The sequence below is a fragment of the Coccinella septempunctata genome, chromosome 3 (assembly GCF_907165205.1).
Source record: "Coccinella septempunctata chromosome 3, icCocSept1.1, whole genome shotgun sequence".
NCBI lineage: Eukaryota > Metazoa > Arthropoda > Insecta > Coleoptera > Coccinellidae > Coccinella > Coccinella septempunctata.
In genome coordinates this window covers 41,590,301-41,615,008 of record NC_058191.1, presented here as the reverse complement: position 1 = coordinate 41,615,008, position 24,708 = coordinate 41,590,301, and the positions used below count along the sequence as shown (strand labels likewise).

The window sequence follows — 24,708 nt, the reverse complement described above, 5'->3', positions numbered from 1 at the left end:
TCATAACTGGGAACAACTAGCTTTGGACAGGTCACAGTGGAGGTCTTCGGTACATAGTTATAATGAGTTAGACTCGAGAAGAATTCAGCTGGGGCCAGATCTGGTTGGTAACTATCCATGCCCGGAGTGTTGAAGGATCTGTAGGTCACGGTTGGGTCTCTTCAGTCACAGGAGGGCACAGAGTCGCAATTAGCCCTGAGGAATTATAAGTCTTAGTCTTAGTTCTTTTTTTTTGTTTTCTTTTTAACTTTTTGTAGATTTATTCCCGGTAACGGGATACAGCAATGAATGAACGACCAACCAGATTTCTGTACGTCATCAAGGTCTTTATAGCTTTACTAACAGCGATCCCAATATTCTCGCCAATCTAAGTTACCTAGATTTTGCCTAGATCATGCAGGGGATAAAACATGCAAATAGTTGCAGAGCTCGCACGACTGCCGATTCTGAGTGCTCCGCGGCTCGATGATGAATAAATCATCAGGAAACGCCAATTTCAGTAATCGAGTTGTATGCACAAACAACGACGTGCCGGCTAATTTCTTGGGATGCTGACCTTGCAGTTACATCGGCAGCGACACGAGATCCGCGGATCTGTAGGAACGTTGTCGGACTACGTAAACGGGGACAAATGCGTGTGCGGAATCGTTAAGTTCGTCAGAATGTGTGCCTCAACTAACGGTATCGAAATATGGGAATCGTAGGTAACCATTGTCTGCGGACCGTTCTCACGTGACCCATTCGTAGTCCTGCCCGATCGGGAGAAGATGAGAGTATGGAGGTGAAACGAGTAGTCTAAAGGGTCGTGCACACTGGGCCAACGGGTCGGCGAACGTTGGTCGTTGGCTGCCGGTCTTTCATCCGCCTAATGATGCTGGGTTTACGCAGAGTTCTTGAGAACTAACATCTAAGAAAGGAACCAATCTAATTGGCAGACGAAGGTTAAGGGAATGCATTCTATCGATTAGATTGCTCCATTTTTTGCATGGCAACATGGGATTTGTGTGCAGGGGAGTTGCCCTGAAAAAACAAAACACCTTTGGATAGCTTTCCGAGTCTTTTCTCTTGAATTTTTTCCCGTAGGGTGGTCAGTGATGTCGAATAGTAATCTCCGGTTATTGTTCTACCCTTATCCAAAAAATCAATCATGATTACTCCATGGCGATCTCAAAAAACTGAAGCAAGAACTTTTCCAGCTGATTTTTGGATAAGAAACTTCTTAGGTCTTGGAGAACCAGAGTGTCGCCATTCCATCGATTGTTGCTTTGTTTCTGGATCGTAGAAATGTACCCAAGTTTCATCCATAGTAACAATTCGGTTTAAGAAGTCTTCATCGCTTTCAAATCGAGCGCAGATCGAACGCGATGCTTCTACCCTTGAACGCTTTTGGTCAACATTCAAACATTTGCGGATCCGTTTTGCAGCAATTTTTCTCATGTCCAAATTGACGTGAACTATATGATGAACGCGTTCGTATGAAATATTCAGTGCTTCAGATATCCGTTTTAGCCCAATTCGACGGTCTGATGAAATCATGTCATGAACTGCATCGATATTTCCGGGGACTGACACAGAAACTGGTCTTCCCGATCATCGAAAGTGTGAATAAACTTTTACATAATTCGATTTTGACTTCTTCGTTGTCGCTACCACCCTAGACAACATCGAGCTCTGTCTCCGGCTAGCAGCTACTCTGGTAGGTTTGCTATTCTTCCTATTGAAAAGAATAGCTGGCGCTCGAGATTAAGGCTTCTCCGAGTAAACCACGTTACAAAAATGGCTCACCTTTTCGACCTCAAACTTCACACTGACACTTCTAATGAGTTATTGTTCGTTGCTATGGTACAACGCAATATTTTTTTTATGCATGGAACTGGTCTAGGCTAACTAGATATCAATACATCCTCGTATATGTAGCTGCTGCTGAAACGATCTTGTTCGTGGATGATACTACCATTGCAGTCGGATCCTCTGAGTTATCTGGATTCTCTGATGAGGGTAGGTCTGTAGCTTTGCAGTGGTTCACTACAAACAGCCTGCGTATGAATGATGAAAAGACACAGCAACCAATTTTGAGCTTGAAGTAGCGAAGTCACGAAAGGAATACGTGGCAATCGATAAAATTTCTTGGAGTACGTTTGGATTGAAAAAAATTGAGACAGATCTAGTCTAGGCTCCAACCCACCACGTTAAAGGGTCTTTTCAAAGGCCTCCTTTCTGTATCCTGTTTCGAATACAGCGTAAATAAGGCACGTATATCATTTCGCATGTGTCGATATCATCATCATCTCCCGGAATATAATAAAGAGATCTCCTACACTCATATCATCTCTATATTCACATACAGACGACAGCATCCGTGGACCATCTCCCTCGGGGAATCCCAGTTCCCGTTTTTCACAACACGGCTTCTGTTGCGGGGGATGAAAAGTGAAAGGTTCGGGTTACATTGCGGGGACCAGCATCCCTTATATTGATCAGCCGATGTGAGTAATTCTCGTTTCCTTCGACTAATACGACGTTTCGGACCATATGGCGTATTGGGATGGGTTTCTGCGTGATCTGGTTAGGTCGGTGGCCGATAGTTGATGATCCACGTGTTCGTTAGCTCAAATAGCTCACAAATTGAACGAAAATCTGTAAACCGCCGTTGCCACAACTAATATCAATTTATTACAAAAATGCCGAAAGGGATTGAAAAGAGAGAAGATAAGGTTTCAGAAAGTGCAATTTAGAATTCAGGTCCGCTCATTCAAATCAAAAAGATTGTGAGTGAAGAGGATAACAAAGAATTTCCTTCCATTGGGAGATCCAAAAATGTGGTGGCATTTGAGAATTTTATTTTAGAGTGAACGAATGCGGAATGTTATAACCTACAGGATTTTCGATGATTCTTATCGTAGAATAAGTTCCAGGAAACTAATTCTTCTATTTTTCATTGGACTTGTCCTATAGATTGTAAATGTCTTAAGGGTTCAATTGAAGATTATTTGAAATTTGTACTGAAACACTTCTTTCAAATATTTTTCTAGGTTATATTTATACAGGATGTTTTCAAAGGTGAGGCTCTTTTTTTTCGACAGAAGGTAGTCGCCAAAATAAGTCTTTATAAAACCCTTAGAATTCAAATGAAACTTCAAATACTGTGAAAGGTGATTCAGGCATCGGAAAAACGAAACAAAAAATTAGTCTGAAAATAACTATAACATGACGTTAGATATTCTCTTATTTTCAGACTCATTGCGGTCTTTACTCTTCAGTTAATTGATCTCGCTCCCCGTTCACCATCTCGTAGAGCATGTCCTCCCACGTGACGCGAACGGCAAAATTTCCGCGAAATTGAATGTCTCTCTCGCACGTGTTCGATCCGTTCACCGCTCGTGCGAAGCCGCCCGACGTCCTTAAGGCTCCAGGACACCCAGCGACTCTTTCAGCCATCAGTCTCTACGCCTCTGGCTAGCGATCGAAGTAACCGAAAAGGAAAACATAGTTTTTTCAAAACAAAACAGTCCCAACCTAATATATACTTGTTTCGAATGCTTTTTAGACATGGGGAGGGCGCACTGTGGTCCTTAGGGTCTGTAGTTTTTAGTCTGTAGCATTATTTGAACAGGAATGCATCGGGACTTTGGCGTTCGTACGTTTTACGAAAATAATCTAGACCCAGCAGGCGTTTCGATATTCCTGTCAACGTTTCTGCCCTCTCTGGGCTAGCCAACATGAGCAAACAGAAAGTGCACTACGAGGACCAGGACATGGACAACTCAGAACAGCAAAAACATCCAAAAATATGCAGGTTGCTCTAGTAGAAGTCAAAATGCAGATAATCACACTCAAGTCCATGAAAGACCACTCCCACTAACCTAAAGTCACAGTTTGGTGTTCTATGTCTCGATTCAGACTGATTGGCGTTGTTTTTCTCCAAGAGGAAAATGTCAACGTCAACCTCTTCATGGTACTCCTGAACGATGCGCGCACGATGGAGTCTGGCATTATCGTCCATAAAAATGAAATTTTCACCAATGTATGGGGCAAATGGCACTACATGCTCTTCAAGAATGTTCCTTATATACTTATCAGCATTCATAGCTCCATTATCAACGACCACTAGGTCTGTGCGAGCAGTCAAAGATATTCCACCCCATACCATAATCGATCCTCCCCCGAAACCAGTAGTATTCAGGAAATTGCACTGAGCATATCTTTCATGTGGACGTCTGTATACAAGGGAACGTCGATCACAATGGTAGAGGCAGAATCTAGACTCATCTGTGAAGAGAACTCTTTCCCAATCGGCCTCTACCCAATGGATATGCTCTCGCAAAATACAAACGCGCCCTTCAAAGGGCTGGGGTAAGAGCTGGGCCTCTTGCCGCGACACGAGGCCTCAAATCATATTCTCTGAGGCGATTTCTTATTGTCTGAGTGCTAATTTGCACCTCATGAGTTTGCTCAAGCTGAAATCGTTGTCTCAACGAAGAAACTCTCAAGTAACGTTCTTGAATGGCAGTTGTTACCCGTGGTCTACCCTGTCCTGGTCTTCGGACATTCATACCTGTCTCCCTGAATCGCTGCAACATTCTGGATACACTTGTATGGGAAACTCCAAACCTTTCTGCAATTCTTGTGTATGTACACCCTTCTTCTCGCAAAACTACCGCTTGGGCACATTCCTCTTGGGTCAAATTGCGTGTTTCGCGTTGCATAGCGATCGAGTTTAGAAAATCAAACGAAAGTGAAACTATTGATCACTAGAATTGATCGAGAACAACTGATTTTAGAATGGAGCCAATACATTCAAAATCTGATATCATCTTTTTTATTCCTGCTGGTAAAAAACATCTGTATTGAAGAAAACCGTTGAAAGTGGATAACATATGCATGCATAATTCTGATAAAAATAATTATCATTGAGAACACCTTCAGTTGTAGAATATATTTTAGATTGCCATAATAATTTTTGCGCATTGTATTGCCCTGCTAGTCTCTTGGTCCTTGTGATCTGATCCTGTCTGCAAGAGTCTCCATCGGCATCAGCGTGTTTAACTAAGCCGCGAATCATTGCGCCAGCTTCTAGTAGACAAACCATACGTATCAAACGAAACTTCTTGATCTTTGAGTAAGAATAGATTTCTGTGGCTGAAACAATCTCGCCTCGTCTCGTCCCACAGGTGCGGACGGCCCTTAACGGATGCTGGGCGTCCGGAAAATCCCGGATCGATAGGAAACGACCCTGACCCTGACCGAGGGAAGGTCATAGTCGTTTCGCGGTCGGAGCTGAAGCCAAAACGGATATGCCTTTTCGCTGTTATACGGACCCTTTGTAGGCGTGATGGAATTCTCGATTTCCTTATTGAAATTTAAATCTTCGGGGCTCTTTCTTGTTGAAAGCCGAAGGGAATATGAATGTTTGGACGGTGGCATATTGATTGGTTCTTAGAGACGTTCAGTGGTTAGAAAGAACGCCTTGTTAAAGGAAAAAATAGGATATACTCGAGCCTTATATTGTTTCTTACCATGCCTCAGGAATCTACTGTTAAAATATATGTAGGAGTCAAAGACTCACCCTGTATAATTCGGTTCTGCCGACCCACAGAGCCGCTGTTTCCTTTTCAATGACCCGCTCTGTATATTACATATCATACTTGCGCGAAATGCACTCAACCAGTTTTTCTTTAACGGCATACTCCGGGTTTCATGAAGCTTGATCGGGGAATCAACGCTTGATTGACGAATAGACGTCAAGTTGTTTTCAATCGAGAATTCGGTCATGATCATTCAGAATATTATTCTCTACGCCACTTCAATCATTCTCAATTGCTACTTCTTCGATATATTCAGATGTCAAAAGATTTCAGTGATTTCGTTTTAGAAATCGAGTGATAGTCAAATCGTTGATCGGACAATCGAAGTTTCATGAAACCCGCTGATAATCTTGTGGAACTATGTAAATAAGTTGTCTTCACGGTTCCAAATGACAGAGAAAAGATTGTGGTCTCCGATCTTGAAATCTTAAGAAGTTTTTTCTCGTTTTTCAGATGTCTTCGGCTGCGGTCAGTACACATTCGGGGGCTGGTCCCCTTGGTTTGATGTCATGTGTACGAGAGTCTTCGCCTCTCCAAGATTTCGATTCAGACACCGAAAAGAGTGGTAAGTTTTACTGATTTTATTCCGTAAACAGGCAAATTTTCCTTTACCATATTATACATGCCCTTTATGACACAAATTCCCGAACTTTCCTCTTATGACACACACATTTATTACCAGTTTGATTCGAATTATTGCCTTTAGGTAACATTTTTGACTCACGAATAAAAATATGAAGGTTAAGCCTGTCAAATTTCATCAAATATTCGTTAGGTTCGTAGCTCAAGGCACTACTAACGTTCTACTACTAGTACTGGTAGTAGTAGTACTAGTTCGTTGCATTGCCACCTTCTACGTCATCGCCTTTTCATTCTTTTCACTCTAAATTGCACCTCCGTTACTGTAACTTCTCAGAATTTGATGCTGTGGCTGATTCTTGGCTAGGGAAGCAACCAAGGCATTAAATCTGCTTTTCTGCATTGTGGAACACATAGTTCACGGAGCAGTTTACCCTTCAATTCGGTCCCAATTATTGTTTTTATATTTTCTGTCCCTTCCTTCCATAACAAAGACTCTGTCAGTTGTTGCTAACCTATCGTGATATCTACTGTCAGACGATAACTTCCCTCTGTGAATATAATTTTGTCTGCTTAGTTTGCTTGTACGAGAATGATTCATAACAGGTCAGAAAATCTTCGAATTTCAACGAAAGCGTACTGTATTATCTTTAAACCTTTCTGTTCGATATTTTCGAGATCTGTAGTTCTCCGCACGCGTTTCCACCGTTTTCCTCCGGTTCCGTCGACCTCAAAACGATACGAAGTCGATAGCCATCGAATCAGGGAAGCGTGGAGGCCGGCCAATCGTTGCGTATCGCCACAGACGATTCGCCTGTGTATAAAAACGACTAGAAACCATTCGGTCGATTTCGTTTCGTTGCCCGCTCTGAAATCTCCATCCGTGTGCAATCTTCCACTCATTGACGGTTACTTATGCAGAAAGCGGACTCGACGATATGGGTTCTCGTTCCCGGAGAAGGCGCTTTCACTTTCGCAACTGGGTATTTGGACGAGAGCGAAAATGGAGCTCTCGTTTATTATCTTAACATTTTACTCGCTAAAATCATGGATTTTGTCGGTATATGCAAATCACGACACTGAAAGTGAGTACGATAATGGGAAAGCAACGAAATCACTTAATACCCGGTGATTCCATAGCTGCCGACGTTATGTTTTGATAAATGAAAGACAATTTACCCTTGCCAGGGGAGGTTCAAAAGATAAACGACGAATCTGCTGTCATTGTAGTTCTATCAGCCAAGGCTAAGCCAATCTAATGACATTGTTGCTCTTTCAGCCTAGGCTAAACTAATCTACTGGCATTGTAGCTCTCTCCGAATAGGCTAGAAGAAACAGCTCTGTGTGCCTAGGTTAAACCAATCTAGTGGCATTGTAGGACTGTGAGCCTAAGCTAGGAGAAGTCAGAAGCCTAGAATGGGCTAATCTACTAGTATTGTAGCTCTGTCCGCCAAAGCTAGGAGAATCTACTGGCACGGTAGCTCTGTTCGCATGTGATAGAGCTTTGGTAGGAAGAACTGCCAAACTAGACTAAGAAAGTCTACTGTCCGTCTAGGCCCAGCTAATTTACTGGCATTGTAGTTCTGGGAGTCTAGACTGAGCTAATCTACTGACACAGCAGCTCTGTCCGCCTGTGATAGAAGAATATTTGGCAGAAAGCTCTGCTAAACCAGACTAGGGAAGTCTACTGGCAAGGTACCTTTGTTCGCCTAGTCTAGACGGATCTACCTGCTTGGTAGCTCTGTTCGCCTAGGCTAAGAGAATCTACTGGCACGGTAACTTTGGTAGGAAGCTCTGCCCAACTAGGCTAGGAAAGTCAACCGCCGCGTAGGCTAGGAGAACTTAGCGGCTCTGTCTGCCTAGGCCGAGCTAATCTACTGACACCGTAGCTCTGTTTGCCTGTGATAGAAGAACCAGGCTAGGAAAGTCTACTGGCAAGGTACCTTTGTTCGCCTAAGCTAAACGAACCTACTTTCAGGGTAGCTATATCCGTCTAGGTTCGGCAAATCTACTTTCACAGTAGCTCTGTCCGCCTGTGGTAGAAGAATATTTGCCAGAAAGCTCTGCTCAACCGCAAGCTAGGAAAGCCTGCTGGCAAAGTACCTCTGTTCGCCTAGGCTACACGAATCTACTTGCAGGGTAGCTCTATCCGTCTGTGATAGACCTAGAGCTTTGGTAGGAAGATCTGCCCAACTTGGCTAGGAAAGTCTACTGTCCTAGGCTAGGAGAACTTAGCGGCATTGTAGCTCTGTCTGCCTAGGCCGAGCTAATCTACTGACGCAGTAGCTCTATCCGCCTATGATAGAAGAACCATGCTAGGAAAGTCTACTGGCAAGGTATCTTTGTCCGCCTAAGCTAAACGAACCTACTTTCAGGGTAGCTATATCCGGCTAGGCTCGGCGAATCTACTTTCACAGTAGCTCGGTCCGCCTGTGATAGAAGAATATTTGCCAGAAAGCTGTACTCAACCGCAAGCTAGGAAAGCCTACTGGCAAGGTACCTTTGTTCGCCCAGGCTAGACGAATCTACTTGCAGGGTAGCTTTGACCGTCTGTGATAGACCTAGAGCTTTGGTAGGAAGCTCTGCCCAACTTGGCTAGGAAGGTCTACTGTCCTCCTAGGCTAGAAGAACTTAGCGGCATTGTAGCTCTGTTTGCCTAGGCTGAGTCTACTGGCAAGGTACGTTTGTTCGCCTAAGCTAGACGTATCTACTTTCTCTGTCCGCCTAGGCTCGGCGAATCTACTTACAGGGTAGCTCTGTTCGTCTAAACTAACAGAATCTACCTGAAAATGAAAACTGTCCGCATGGAATCGACGAATCTGCTTACACAGGGTGTCTCTGCCCGCCTAGGCTAGGTGAATCCACCTGAAGGGTTGATCTATCAGCAAAGGCTAAACTCACCAACTCGGCAAATCTCTAGGCTCACTCAAACTCAGGCAGTGAGTAGTAAATTTCATGGTTTTCAGTTCTCGAAGGTTTGAAAATCTGGTAGTTTAGTATCGGCCATTTGATAGCTTTTGGAACTGAAAAAATCGTGTAGGTAGTAGGTAAAATCGAAGCTTTTGTTGGTGACACCAACCAATTCAATATTTCAGCATATTTCGACGATTCTGTAACAATTTACCCTTGTTTGAGTGAAATTCGGATTTGACGTTTGACATTGACGTCTACTTGATGTGAGAAACTCGAATTATGTCGAGATGCATGTTTTCACAGAATCCCTCAGGATTCCGTCTTCACCAGTCCCTGGAATCCGTCCAAATTGTTTATAAATAAACCGACGTTGGTGCAACAAACAGAAATGCGGAAGATACGTTTTAGATTCTATCCTAAATAGAGGGGACTCTTATCTATCGCGAAAAAGCACCGGGTCGACAGTTCTGGGTCTCTCTCTCTCTACATCTGCACCTCAATTTTTTCTTCCGCCGGGTATAATCGCAGTATCGTGTCTGCCAGCCTCACTAATCGTCGTCAATTGAAACGGATCGTTTCTAATTACGCAATGAGACCATTGAAAGCGTGCTAGCGGAGTTAGAACATCTCGAACAAGGTGTTTCGCAAGAATGAGTACAGTTTTTCGATTTCCTGGAAATTTAGCCGTTATGGAGCTGTTCTTGGATGGTTGTTGCGTGTGGGAGAAGTCAGGATCTTTTGGGATCATATTCACAACCCGTTCAGGAACTGAACTGGTCCAAAGCGGCTTCGAATTCACGGGAATCTCAAGCGACTATTCGTAACGCATACATACGAGCCAATTTATTGGCCCTTCTCCCGCATAATGGGAGCTGTTTCTGTTTTATGTCCTGCACTCTGACCTCCATTAAGCTCGGAGATCTCTCATGCCGTTCTTGGCAGAGTCGTACCTATGCTAATAACCCGCAGTAGGCTCGATTTTCTCCGGTTATTCATAGAAAAACTATTATTATTCAACGAATGTCCGAGATATCGTCATTAAATTCGATACTGAGACCAGTTCGTGCTCGGTTTCGTCTCATACATCGGAGGAATTACGAGTGAAATCAACCGTTGCCATTTGGAGATCTTTGAACTTGGAAATTTTACATACGAACATAATATTATGTCGTAGGTACAGGATATTTCTATGCTGTCTATGATGACAGGAAAGAGTTAGGTGTAATGATTTATTCTTGTCAGAGATTATGGTAGACGACACTTGGCGTGCTATGTCGGAAGAGATTACTGCCATTTCGGATATAGCATCGTAGCTGACAGTCTGCATTGAAATTGTGTGATTTAGTGCGTTGCCACACAGACGTTTGAGTTGTCAGTAGAACTGGCGAGATACACGAAGTAACAGGTGGTGTCACGTTTAGATTACCATAGAAATCATCTCAAGGTGCTGTTCTCGAGGGTATCTCACCTCATATTCGCATATCTCTATGCTCGTTAGGGCGTGTTTTGACATTTCGCTATTGCAATATGTCACAATCTATGTTCAATATAAACAAAACCAAAATCCTGGTAAGTCCTCCAGAAAGCCCTCAAACAGATATCAGTCTGGAGGATTAAACTCTAGAACAGGTCGAGCAGTTCAAATACTTGGGAAGCTTCATAAATACTAGGGCTAAGCTAGACACGGAAATACACAACAGTATTAATTCGGCATCACGGGCAGTCTGGAAGCTGAAGGACAGAGTGTTTCAAAATCACGACCTCAATCTGAAGACCAAGACAGCTTTTTACAAAGCAGTGGTCCTCCCAACGCTTCTTTACTGAAGCGAAAGCTGGACGCCCTGCAGGCGACATATTGGGCAGCTTGAACGAACGCAACGTCATCTAAGACAAATAATGCACATCAGATGGTTTCACCAAAGTTTCAAATGCAGAAGTCTTGCAGTGCGAGAGTTGTATAACAATTGAAACTCAAGTAACGAGGGCTCGACTCAGATGGAGCGGCCACATTCTGAGGATTCAAGACACAAGACTCTATAAAATAGCTCTGTGTGGCGAATTTACAGAGGGAGCTCGGAAATCAGGAGACCAGTATAAGCGGTTTAAGGATATACTGCATCAATCCCTAAAATCAGTTAATGCCAATCATAACTGGGAACCACTAGCGTTAGACAGATCACAGTGGAGGTCTTTTGTCCTCAGTTATAATGTAGACTCGAGAAGAATACAGCGGCGGCAAGATCTGGTTGGTGCCTTTCATGCCCGGACTATGGAAGGATCTGTAGGTCACGGTTGAGTGTCTTTAGTCACAGGAGGGCACACGGTCACAAGTAGCCCTAAGAAATTATAAGTTTGAACGCACCGATAGTTTTGTTTCTGAGTCTTTTTGTAGATTTATACTCGGTAACGGGATACAGCAATGATTATAATGATGATCTGCGCCTTTGTACCGTACTTGAAGATTAATGAAATATTGTCAAAATTCTAGGGGTTCTAGCTCAGCCATCTTGAATATTTCATAGAGGCAATTTGTAGTGAAATGACTTATTTCGATGATTTCTACCTTCTGTCAAAAAAAGCCTCACCTTCGGAAGCACCATGTATAGGATCCAATTAGGGGAATTATGGATATTAGCCAACGAGTAACCTGAAATCTCCTGGATATCGCGACCGGTAATTTCGTGTAATTTCTTTTTTGGTCAGGTGTCGTGAAGGAATTTCTCCTTCGAAATTCTCACCTACTACGATGCGAAAAAAAAATCAGGTCCGGTTATAGACTTTTTGCGAGTCGTATCGAAAAGATGTAGTATTCATATTGTATAAGTGTACCGCACGCCATGTATATAATGAACGATAATCATCAAACAGATTACATCTCGATTTTGAATAATTTCAAGCAGTTTGTAGTGCTTCGAACGACTTGATTATAATGATGTTAATAATTGATGAGCGTTTCGGGTCGTAATTGTTAATACACCGGTATTTTTTAATTATGGTAATTGCCCGAGAGCGTGCTGTGGAAAAAATCGCCTGTAATTTGAATTAAGTTACTATTATATTGAAAGATTTTCACGAAACTAGGACAGTTTGGCCCGATCGATAGCAGTAAGTGGTTAGGTTTTCAGGTTTATACAGGGTGAGTCTTTGACTCGTATAAATAGTTTAACAGTGGTTTCGTGAGGTCAGAAGAAACACTTTTTTCCTTCACCATTTTTTCCGAATCGGCTCGGTTTAAAAGATACAGGCTGTTGAAAATACATGAAATTTTTTTTATTTTTGGTATCACCCACGTCTTCCAGTTTTCTCATTATGGCCATAACGTATCATGAAAATGCCAAAAATTCAAAGAACTCAACTATTGAAACTAAGTTGGACGCTATCTAATGAATATTCGAACATTTTGTCAAATAAAAGTATTCTTCATATTTTCTCGTATAATGAGCAGTTTTCGAGTAATTCGATGTTCATGAATTGAAGAGTATCTGTCAAATTTGAAAAATTCTGTACTTTGGCTGAATACAACCCTGTTTAAAAGATCAACAGATGTGTAGTGTCACAGATTTAGCTAGTTACTTATTCCCAGGGTAGTTCTGTTCATTATGAAAACTTTAAATGGGCCTGGCATCTTTTTATCAGGGCTGAATCGGAAAAATTGGTATAGGAAAAAAGTGTTTCGCCAAGATTAACGGGGATATTCATAGTATTCTGTATTTTGACCTGTAAATGAGGAATTCTTAATGGTAAAAAGTTGAACTGATTCGTCCTCTCAATATTTCTTTCGAATTATTCTCGCCCATATCGTAAACCTGTTAGATACGTAGTTACAACGTAGATGTTTTAATCCAATATTAGTTTGAAGCCTAATACGGGAGTTACTCACTGGAAAAATAAATCTGTAACTGATACCGCTGGAATTTTGTTACTAGTTGATCCAGGTCATACGGTGTTTCGTATAAAAAATGGCCTATGGTCAATTTTTGACAGAATAATATCTATCAACTAAAAAAAATGATTGTACTTCAACATCCAGGCCCTGCTTTGATACAGCTCCCTGAAGCTGGCACCTGAGAAGCAATTCTAAATTTTTTCCTCAAAAAGCAGAAAACTGACAGAAATGAAATTGAGCATGGGAGTGAATAGGCAACTACAAAAAATTGGTGGTGTTTCCTTGTAATTGCTAGTATTTTCCGCATCGTTTCTCTGTTTGTGTGTCTCATTTCGTCATATTCTCTTGTTTTATGAACAATTATTGTTTTGTTGTTTTATTTGGGACAGATTCAGATGTTTTCTCGTACAAAATCTGTTGTCCGTTCTTCCACCATGCCAGAGCCAACCTCATTACCTTCGCATTGCGTCAAATCGTCGAGAAATTAACAATTTTACAATCCTCCTCCCACGTAACCTTTGTGGAATTGTTGTCGTGGTGCAATTCGAAACTAGAACACCTTCTGGTGCTCCGTAGTGGTCGTTATTATACGATCTGTCCCAACCTGCCGAGACACGAACGCTCGGTCTTACGAATCTGTTTCAGCGAGGAAGAAACACGATACTTTCTTCAGATTTACACAACATGTCGTTCGTTAATGTGCAAGGTCGGCTGAATATATGTATATCGATTTTATTTCGGAATGTGCGTGATGTTTATCGTGGATCGCTGTGGGAAACCTATTATACAGGATGACTCATTGGAAAATTGGGAGGTTGATTGGAAATTATACAGGGTGTTCCTAAATTGTACGTACAAACGAATAAGGGAAATTCCTTAAGTGAGTTTAAGAAAAAAAAGTCCTATAAACATGGGGTCGCAAACGTTTCGTTTTCGAGATACAGAGTGTTGAAGTTTGAATTTTTTTCAAGTTTTTTTCTCATAGTATCTACACTTCTCAAGATATTCAACTGAAATTTGGCATAGATATTACATTTTAGAGTTCTCACCACGTGACATGGCAATTTTGATAGAAGATCTACAGAGTGATATTTTTTCTGGAACACTGCCACCTGTTCTTCTGCAGAACTTTTTTTTGGTGAGCAACTGTTGATTTGAAAAAATGTAAAAAGAAGCCTTGTTCTTATACTAAACTTTTCGGTCTCTTGTTGTTTTGTCGTATCTACCAACGATTTCGAGAAAAAAAACTTGAAAAAAATTCAAACTTCAACACTCTGTATCTCGAAAACGAAACGTTTGCGACCCCATGTTTATGGGACTTTTTTTTTTCTTAAACTCACTTAAGGAATCTCCCCTTTTCGTTTGTACTTTCAATTTAGGAACACCCTGTATTTTTCTGGCGTTGAAACTTCTCGTCAAAAGTTTAGGATATTGATTGTGGTATCCGTAAAATTTCGATATTTTTTCAATTATATAAACTGATGATGAGTACTTTACAGGGTGAGTCTTTGAGTTGTACATACAGGGTGTCTGTAAACAAATGCGAAGGACTTAGGGAGATGATTCCTCGATGAAAATAATCAGGGGTAGTTCCTATAAATTTTTTTCGAAATCGACCTCCATTCCAAGATACAGTCTTTAGAAGGCGATGACCAGTTGACAGTTTTTAATTTTTTTCACTGGTCATTAAACTGTACAGGGTGGGCAAATTTCGATGTTTTAGCACTACAGCTTTCAAACCAGAGGAGATAGACAAAATCTGATACCCCATTCTCGTTCTCTTTTTCTGAGAAACTTACAATAGTAGTAGTGATTTTTGGCCGCTTTCTTTTGTTTTCGAGTTATAAGCAAAAATTGGAAAAATGGCGATATCGAAATAAATTTATATCTCCGCTAATACTGATGATAGAGCTCTGAAATTGAAACATTATACAGGCACTTTTTTACGTAGAATCCAGTGGCGTGCTCGCCTTTTTAGCAGGATTTTTAATTACGAAGCTATGACCCAAAGTTATGTTTTTTTAAATGGGAACACTAGTTTTCTGTGCAATTTTTTGAAAGCTCAATTTTTACTGATTTCAAAAATATATAACATCATATGGTTTGTATCAATATAAATAATAGAAAACGGTAAAAACACTTTTTCTCAATATTTCTATGGTTTCAACTTTTGACGAGCACAGAAAAATAGAGTTTCCTATAACAAAAGCAGTCTCCTTCCTGCAATTTCATTCTTTCTATGCTTTTTACCAATTTTCACAAAATTTGAATTAAGATATATTCCATTAATTTTCATAATACTGAAAGGACTTATAGAAAGAGATACTGGTAATCATACCATGCTATATTTTTCTATGCTCATCAAAAGTTGAAACCATAGAAATATTTAGAAAAAAGGTTTTTGACCATTTTCTATTATTTATATTGATACAAACCATATGATGTTATATTTTTGAAATCAGTAAAAATTAAGCTTTCAAAAAATTGCACAGAAAACTAGTGTTTCCATTTAAAAAAACATAACTTTGGGTCATAGCTTCGTAATTAAAAATCCTGCTTAAAAGGCGAGCACGCCACTGGATTCTACGTAAAAAAGTGCCTGTATAATGTTTCAATTTCAGAGCTCTATCATCAATATTAGCGGAGATATAAATTTATTTCGATATCGCCATTTTTCCACTTTTTGCTTATAACTCGAAAACAAAAGAAAGTGGCCAAAAATGACTACTACTATTGTTAGTTTCTCAGAAAAAGAGAACTAGAATGGGGTATCAGATTTTGTGTATCTCCTCTGGTTTAAAAACTGTAGTGCTAAAACATCGAAATTTGCCCACCCTGTACATAATATGAAGCACTGAGTAGATGTTACTCACACAATTTTTTTAGATCTCATAACTTTATTAGTAAGGGTTGAAAATAACAACCCCTTATGATTTTCCTTCAAAAATTGTTTTCGTGGGATAGATTTTCGAAAAATAAAATTCTCTTATGGTTTCTCATTCAATTCTGGAGAAAAAAAGTCTCTTGCAAAATTTCGATACAGTCGATCCTTTTCTCGGAATAAATAAAAACTTACAAGCAGTATGCGAAGGTCTACGAGGTAGAGAGTTAATGCATGTATTTTAGCAGGAGGTAGTCATTCTATGGAACACTTATACGATGAAATGGAATGAACAGTGATCAGAACTGCTTGTATAAGTTCTTATTTATACCGAGAAAAGTATCGACTGTGTCGAAATTTTACAAAAAACTTTTTTTCTCCAGAATTGAATGGGAAACCATATAAGAGAATTTTAATTTTCGAAAATCTCTCTTGACACTTGAAGGAAAATTATAAGGGGTTGTTATTTTCAACCCTTAATAATAAAGTTATGAGATCTAAAAAAATTGTGTGAGTAACATCTACTTAGTGCTTCATAATATGTATAGTTTTACGACTCAGTGTTTTTTAGAACCCGTGAAAAAAAATCAAAAACTGTCAACTCGTCATCGCCTTCCAAAGGCTGTATCTTGGAAGGGAGGTCGATTTCGAAAAAAATGTATAGGGACTACCCCTGCTTATTTTCATCGAGGAATCATCTCCCTAAGTCCTTCGCATTTGTTTACTGACACCCTGCATATTTCAACCGAAGATTCCTGAGGCCATAAGAAACTATTGAAGAAGTACAGGATGTGATGACTATTCTCCGATCACAAAATCCCACCTACATCTTAGTTTCTTCATTATGACCATTACGAACAAACTTTTGTTGGCTCAATAGTTAAGCATTAAATTCGTCCTCACTTTCGTTCATTATCGAACCAATCAAGTCTTCGGCATCATACGAACCATGCACCAAGGCCGCCCTGTATCTGATCTCGATAATAATTACACGTCGATATCGATCGATAAAACCGACCCATTCGAAGGCGATTCTGCGGTCGTTACACAATGCAAAGGGGACTGCAGCAACTTCGTCGACATTACGCAAAATTCACTCCGACAAGCTTGTCACGTGTCTGTTCCTGGCGGACCATTCAAATGTCAGAAGTTTTCACCACCCCCACCTTTTGCACAATCACTGTAAATGTCCGCTTCTCGATGTACCATATATACAGAGGCGGCTCGTCCTGCGAGGCAGTGCCTCGCCAGTAAATTCAAAAAATTACAACTATTCATCGAATATTTGATCGTTTATTTTCGTAGGACGTACAAAGCCCTGATGCAGTACGGTCCAAATAATGGTGCAGACCCTTAGGAACGAAAAGGGCCCTTCCACACCTACCTTTCCCCACTACAACCCGAGCAATGGCCCTTCGCATCATATTGCATAATTTAGCTTCATCACACAACAATAAAATCAATGGGGAATTCTCCTCAATTTGGGTTATCACTGCATATGCAAGTTTAAACTGAATAATAATGAGTTTCATTCGTGATTTTTTCAAATTCACCGCGGAAACTTTTCAAAATCATCCCTCAAATATGGGGTTTTAAAATTTAAATCGCTTTGTGCGGAGTTTACGATTTGTCAACAGCGCATACAAGACTTGTTTATAAAATACAGGCGCGTACTTACTGACGAGCTTCAACTGCAACCGGCCATAAAAATCCCATAAAATTTTACGACCTTCCTCGTTCGTCGCAGACTTCATAGACAGCCATCTTTGTCTATCTCATGAAGATAATGCATTTGTTGTCCTTTATTATCAAGGCATATTTCAGTCGATGTTGCCAGCTTGTGCAATTCTCACAAAACGCTTTAAACTTTGAATACCCAGTTTTATTTTCATATTTGAGTGCTTGAAATAATTTTTTTTTGGGAAACGGTTTAAATGGTTATTTCAAAATGTGACGATTCAAGATATTTCATAAAAAATACATCATTTTCGTCAGAAGGAGTTTTCCCTACTCTTGGCTTTCTATCTAAAACAAACGAAGGTCGAACTTCCGCCTGACGTTTCTTAGAAACACAGGTTAACCCTTAACATTTTGACGAAAGTTACGTTGGCACCGATCACGGACAGGGGTGGGTTCCAGTTATACTCATATTTCGAAGAATTGTTCATCAAATTTATCTCCTTGTGGTGGATAACTTGGTTTACTAGTTAGACTGTAGCTGAGCATCTTTTCTCTTTATTCAATGCAGTATAAAAGCTATCGAAAACGTTGAAGGTGGCCTACGAACACTTCTCTGAATTTCTTCAACAGCCTCTTGTCAATTTAACATTTCTAATGTCACCGAGTATGCTGCTGCGTTGGTGATCTTAGTCGGATTGAATGTCAGTCATTCAACGTCATTGACATCTTCGACAATAATCGGTTCAAGATTCGCGAATTCCATCTCGAAGAATGGAATTAAACTCGACGAAGGTCTACACTCTCCGATCGGGTACCTACTCGCGATTCTGCATTTAACCACATTCCAGGTAGACGACGTCATTTTCATAAAAATTCATAACGGCCCATGTAAATTCGCTCGTTGACAGCCGGTCTTACGTGAATCTCTATACTATGGGCGCGATCGCTAATGCGTCGAGTTTTATGCAAAAACGTTCTGTATGAAAATTCTCCAAATACACTGCGCAAAAAAATTAACGCACATTATGGAAATCTCAAATTTATTCTATAACTGAAGGTGTTCTCAATGATAATTATTTTTATCAGAATTATGCATGCATATGTCATCCACTTTCAACGGTTTTCTCCAATACAGATGTTTTTTCCCAGCAGGAATAAAAAAAGATGATATTATCAGATTTTGAATGTATTGGCTCCATTCTAAAATCAGTTGTTCTCGATCAATTCTAGTGATCAATAGTTTTTCTTTCGTTTGATTTTCTACACTCGATTGCTATGCAACGCGAAACACGCAATTTGACCCAAGAGGAATGTGTCCAAGCGGTAGTTTTGCGAGGAGAAGGGTGGACATACACAAGAATTGCAGAAAGGTTTGGAGTTTCCCATACAAGTGTGTCCAGAATGTTGCAGTGATTCAGGGAGACAGGTATGAATGTCCCAAGACCAGGACAGGGTAGACCACGGGTAACAACTGCCATTCAAAAACGTTACTTGAGAGTTTCTTCGTTGAGACAACGGTTTGCAACCGCTCGCCTCCTTCAAATTCAGCTTGAGCAAACTCATGAGGTGCAAATTAGCACTCAGACAATAAGAAATCGCCTCAGATAATATGATTCAAGGCCTCGTGTCGCGGCAAGAGGCCCAGCTCTTACCCCAGCCTATGGAAGGGCGCGTTTGTATTTTGCGAGAGAGCATATCCATTGGGAAGAGGCCGATTGGGAAAGAGTTCTCTTCACAGATGAGTCTAGATTCTGCCTCTACCATTGTGATCGACGTTCCCTTGTATACAGACGTCCACATGAAAGATATGCTCAGTGCAATTTCCTGAATACTACTGGTTTCGGGGGAGGATCGATTATGGTATGGGGTGGAATATCTTTGACTGCTCGCACAGACCTAGTGGTCGTTGATAATGGAGCTATGAATGCTGATAAGTATATAAGGAACATTCTTGAAGAGCATGTAGTGCCATTTGCCCCATACATTGCTGAAAATTTCATTTTTATTGACGATAATGCCAGACCCCATCGTGCGCGCATCGTTCAGGAATACCTTGAAGAGGTTGAAGTCTCTCGAATGGAATGGCCAGCAAGAAGTCCAGATCTCAATCCGATTGAGCAGGTTTGGGACAACCTCAATAGAAGGCTGCGAAGTTTAGAAAATCATCCAGCTACTCTTAATGACTCAGGAATCCAACTCGGAGAAATCTGAGAAGGATTAGATCAGAACATTTTAAGATCACTCATTTTGAGTATGAACCGTCGTTGCCGAGCTGTAATTAACGCAAGAGGTGGAAATACCAAGTATTAAATCACTTATCAGCATTTCAGTATTTAGAAAATTGTTCATTTCTCTTCTTTCACATAAGATTCGGTGAAATCCTGAATTTTTCTTCCATTTAATGTGTCTTGTTTCGTTCAAAACCTTCCCGAGAGAACATAAAAAATAAGTTATAAAGTCAATGTAGAGTTAACTTTCATTAAAATTGAGATTTTCAGAATGTGCGTTAATTTTTTTGCGCAGTGTAGTTTCCCATCTACGAAGGCGATCATTTAGTTTAGGTTTGTTTTTGGATGCTGAGTAGGAAGAGGGTGGTATAAAGATGGCTCAGAAAGCACCACAGGAACTGGCGCTGAAATATTCAGGGCTGATTCTGCCTTTCAGGCAGAAAGTAAAGACTTTGTCGAAATGGTCGTAGAAAGAACATTACTAGTAGAGGGTTTAGGTGTGAGTACAGTTCTGTTGGGGACACAAACGATCTTGTTGAATTCACAGGGCAGTATTTGCCCTCAAAACAATCTAGTTGATGGACCAGACTTACACAGGGCGGTTCAGCTAAAATACTACACCTGAGTAATCAGGGCTTTCAAAGAGTCACCAGCATACCTATATTCATTTCCGATTGATCCATATCTCCTCATTCAACACGTAATCTTAACAATGCTGACATTAATTAAGACAGCCCAGACGTAAAAGCCTTCGTTTATCGTATGTGCCGATTCGTGAATTCGCCGGAATTTCCAGTTCTCCACGTTTGAAAATACGAACGCCGAGCCGCCTATATCCTCTGCGCTACTCCTCTTTCAGGAATTCCAGCCGTCTGCACTTTCTTGGTTTCCAGCTGAAAACGGAAGGAATACGTGTTTAATTACCGTCGAAACGCACACGGAACAAAGCCAGTGTTCATCTGGATATATTTCGTTGCTATTGTTGTTCGAGTAGTTGTTTTAGACATCGAACAAAAAAAAAAAACGTTTTGAGACTTCGTGGGTTTCTGCCACGTTGGTGGTCGATGGACGCTCTGCCGTATCTCGAAAAGTGGGAAAGTGAGTACCTACTGAGTATTTGTGCTATTTTTCCATAGGAGTATCTAGGGAATGGGCTGCCTTCATCTCACCAGGTTGTTGCCCCAGTCCAGGAAGTTAGTATTGCCCAGTTTTTCCTGTTTTTGAATCTTTCCTTTCATACAGAGCAACCGCTTTCAATCCTCCATAGCCTTAAGACCAAGCGGGCGAACAATGAACACCATCTCGAGGTTGAAACAGTCAAGACTCCTGAGGACCTTGTCAGATTTCCTGCCACCATGCATGACCTCCTGAGGACTAATCGAGCATGGGATTCTGAAGCTTGTATAATACCCTGGACGCTATCTGAACTCTAGGTCAAGAAGTACAAGTAACTGTTGTTAAAATTGATTGAACCTAAATTCAGAACTGAATACATCTTGGTTTAAGTGAGTTATCTTCACACAGTTATGGTTTTTGAAGGGGGCTGCATTTCATCGTGACCCTAAGGTCTTTGTCGAATTGATCAATTCGGCATCGTGGGCATTCTGGAAGCTAAAAGACAGAGTGTTTCAAAATCACGACCTCAATCTGAAGACCAAGACAGCTGTTTACAGGGCAGTGGTCCTCCCAACTCTTCTTTACGGAAGCGAAAGCTGGACGCCCTACAGGCGACACATTAAACAGCTTGAACAAACGTAACAACGTAATCTAAGACATGTAATGCACATCAGATGGTTCCACAAAGTTTAGAATGCAGTCTTGCAACGCACGAGTTGTACAACAATTGAGACTCAAGTAACGAGGACCCGACTCAGATGGAGCGGCCACATTCTGAGGATGCAAGACACAAGATTCCCCAAAATAGCTCTGTATGGCGAATTGACAGAGAGAGCCCGGAAACTAGGATGCCAGTATAAGAGGTTCAAGGATATACTGCATCAATCCCTAAAATCAGTTGATGCCAATCATAACTGGGAACAACTAGCGTTAGACAGATCACAGTGGAGGTCTTTGGTACACATTTATAATGGAGACACGAGAAGGATACAGCGGTGGCCAGATCTGGTTGGTGACTATCCATGCCCGCAGTGTGGAAGGATCTGTAGGTCACAGTTGGGTCTCTACAGTCACAGGAGTGCACACAGTCGCAATTAGCCCTAAGAAATTATAAGTCTGTTCTCACTTTTTCTCTTTTTCTTTTGTTTTCTTTTCTTTCTCTTTTTTATTTTTCCTTTTTTGGTCTTTTTGTAGATGCTTTCCCGGCAACGGGATACAGCAATGAATAAGGTCTTTGTATCCCCCATAAGAGGTGTTCTCTTATGTTCTCTTGTCCTCTAGCTCCTGAGTTCCAATGAACTAACTCCAGGGCTTGAAGGAGGCTAAGTGACATAGAGATCTGAGATGCGCTTCTTCCTGTTGATCATTCCTGCCCAAACCGCTCCAGGTTCTTCACGCGATTGGACACATCTGGCTTATCTACGCGAATCACCTATAAATCATACGCTGATCGATCGCAACCTCCGAAATTTCCGCGTGTAAACAAATAATATCAAATCGTGCGTCGGACGTAAGGGGGCCCGTTGCCAAAATCACGAACGCCGATCTATGTCACCTAGAGTGAATCACCCGGGTGCGTTGACCGTTCTAATTCGACCGCTCGTTGTTGAGTAGGTTCGTTTTTAGTTTATGACTGATGTGAATTATTCATTTTGAGGTTTTTCTCCGGAGTATGATCGGCTTACGCAGTGTGAAGTTTCTGCTTCGCAAGATATGCCCCAGGTTTCATAAAGCTTGATCGGGGAATCAACGATGAATAGACGTCAATCAGTTTTCAATCGATAATTCACTCATGACCATTCAGGATATCATCCTAGCATCAAATTGTGATGTTTATACGTCCATTCAATTATTCTCAATTGCTACTTCTTCAGTATATTCAGAAATGCAAAGGTTTCAGTGATTTTGTTTCAAAAATCGAGTAACTGTCAAATGGTTGATCGGAGAATCAAAGTTTTTAGAAACCAGCTGTTAGAGTATTTCTCTGTGAATCAACGTGTGGCAAAGCCAAATATCGTTTTGGACCAAATTTGTTTGGATCGCTTCTTTGGTCGCACTTGACAGGGCTGATAAGGTGATGCCCACATCTCACGAGATTTTCACTTTATCGACAGTGGTGGCATCTATTAATCGATATGCAAATCATTCATGCATTCCCACTGTGAGAAACTAAATAGGTCGTAGAAACAGATGCGCCCTAAAAAATTGTACTACAATTTAAGAGGAGTTTATACCACACTACCACAGGACTTTATCGCCATCCGCATGAGCCGTAAGGGGGGAAAGACTGCCAGAACACTTGAACGATCAGGAGAAGTTGCGAATATTACAATAGTTTCCACTTTCGTCGGAAAGATGGCAGTACTTTACGAACGTAGACAGGTTTCGAATTGTAGCCAATGGCGAGACTTTTTCGAGTAATTTTTTATGTGGAAATTCATTGAATGAACCATTTAACCTCGGAAAGTTAAAAACATGAATGAATATTTGTTCTCTCATGAAAAAAATTTCATATTTTTCATTTTTCGTTTGACGAATAAAACAATTTCTGACTTTCCTAGATGACAAACTGATTGAATTGTATAATTATGGAAACCCCATATAAATTACTGGCTTCTGACGTAAGATATACCTTCTCGCCTATTGAACTGACCACTGAAACTGTGTAGACCCCTCTTAAATGAGCAGTACATACAGAGTGTATTTGAAGGTGGGCCTTTTTTCAACAGACGGTAGAACTGGTCAACATGGTCGCAATTTTACACTGTTCCACCCCAAAGTCTGGAATTTCACTAGTGGCAGATACAGATTCTCGTGTACCTGTATCTTTATTCAGCAACAGTACAGAAACAACGAAAAAACTTGGATCTTTCCACCCCCAACCTCCAAATTTTCATGGCAGAGGTCTGCAATTTGATCTAAGGACTCACAGGATAGAAATATGGATATTCAGTTTTCAGGATTTCTGGACAATCACTTCTAACCCTTTGTTTGGATTAGGGGGTGGAATCACGTACGAGCAAAATACTTGATGTGTTATACCAGATGAACAATAGGCTTGAAATATGATGACAATAGTAGATTCATTAAATATATTAAGTTTCATTTTCATAAGTCTCACACTTCAGATATTATTGATATCATCAAAGTTTTTAGGTTACTCACTTGCGACAAAAAGATTAAATTGGTCATGTGAGCTGGTATTTAGTACACACACCGAAAACATCTGCCACATATTTCGATTAAGGTGTAGAGTTAGGGCGTGCAGAGTTAAAGGCTTGTCTCTAAATGAAATCTTATATCTTGATTAATCTAATGATGTTTTTTGGTGTTAAAAATCGTAATAAAAAAGAATCCTATAGTGTCAAATGAAAAGGAGAGAGTTGATGAGACAAAGAAGTCCTCACCAAAATCCAAGTATTCGAAATAACAGTTACGTATAATGAAAATTATGACAATAATTTTTTAAGCTCATAACGAGAAACGGTTTGGATCATTCAAGAATTTCAAACGTGTCGTCAGCAAACCAAATGCTGTCTTGTGTAGAGTATCGATGGTAGTTAGACTATCTTTTCTTTGGTTCTGCAGATGCAAAACAAAGTTTGCCTTTTCTATTGGCTTCGTAGTTGTTTATATCATTGTCCTTACACAATTATTATCGTTACTTTATTTTTTTTTATGTTTATTAATTTCTTGATGTAAATTCGTAAATAATGAGCAATTGGATCTAGATGTTTTTCTTCTTAGTATGTCCAAAGTTCTAAATATTCCCTCAAAAGGATACCTGATGCTTGAACTGAACATCACACACCACACCAAACTTGACACTTTACATTTCAT

The 24,708-nt window shown here is 40.5% G+C and overlaps 1 protein-coding gene across 4 annotated transcripts in view; it reads left to right on the top strand.

The window, feature by feature from the left end:
• LOC123310542 overlaps positions 1 to 24,708 on the top strand; it is a 69,578-nt gene that overhangs the window by 12,226 nt on the left and 32,644 nt on the right. For all 4 annotated transcript variants that reach the window (XM_044894050.1, XM_044894052.1, XM_044894049.1 and 1 more), the window contains exon 2: positions 6,039 to 6,150. In XM_044894050.1, the coding sequence (XP_044749985.1) occupies positions 6,039 to 6,150 (112 nt within the window). The remainder of the gene's footprint in view (positions 1 to 6,038; positions 6,151 to 24,708) is intronic.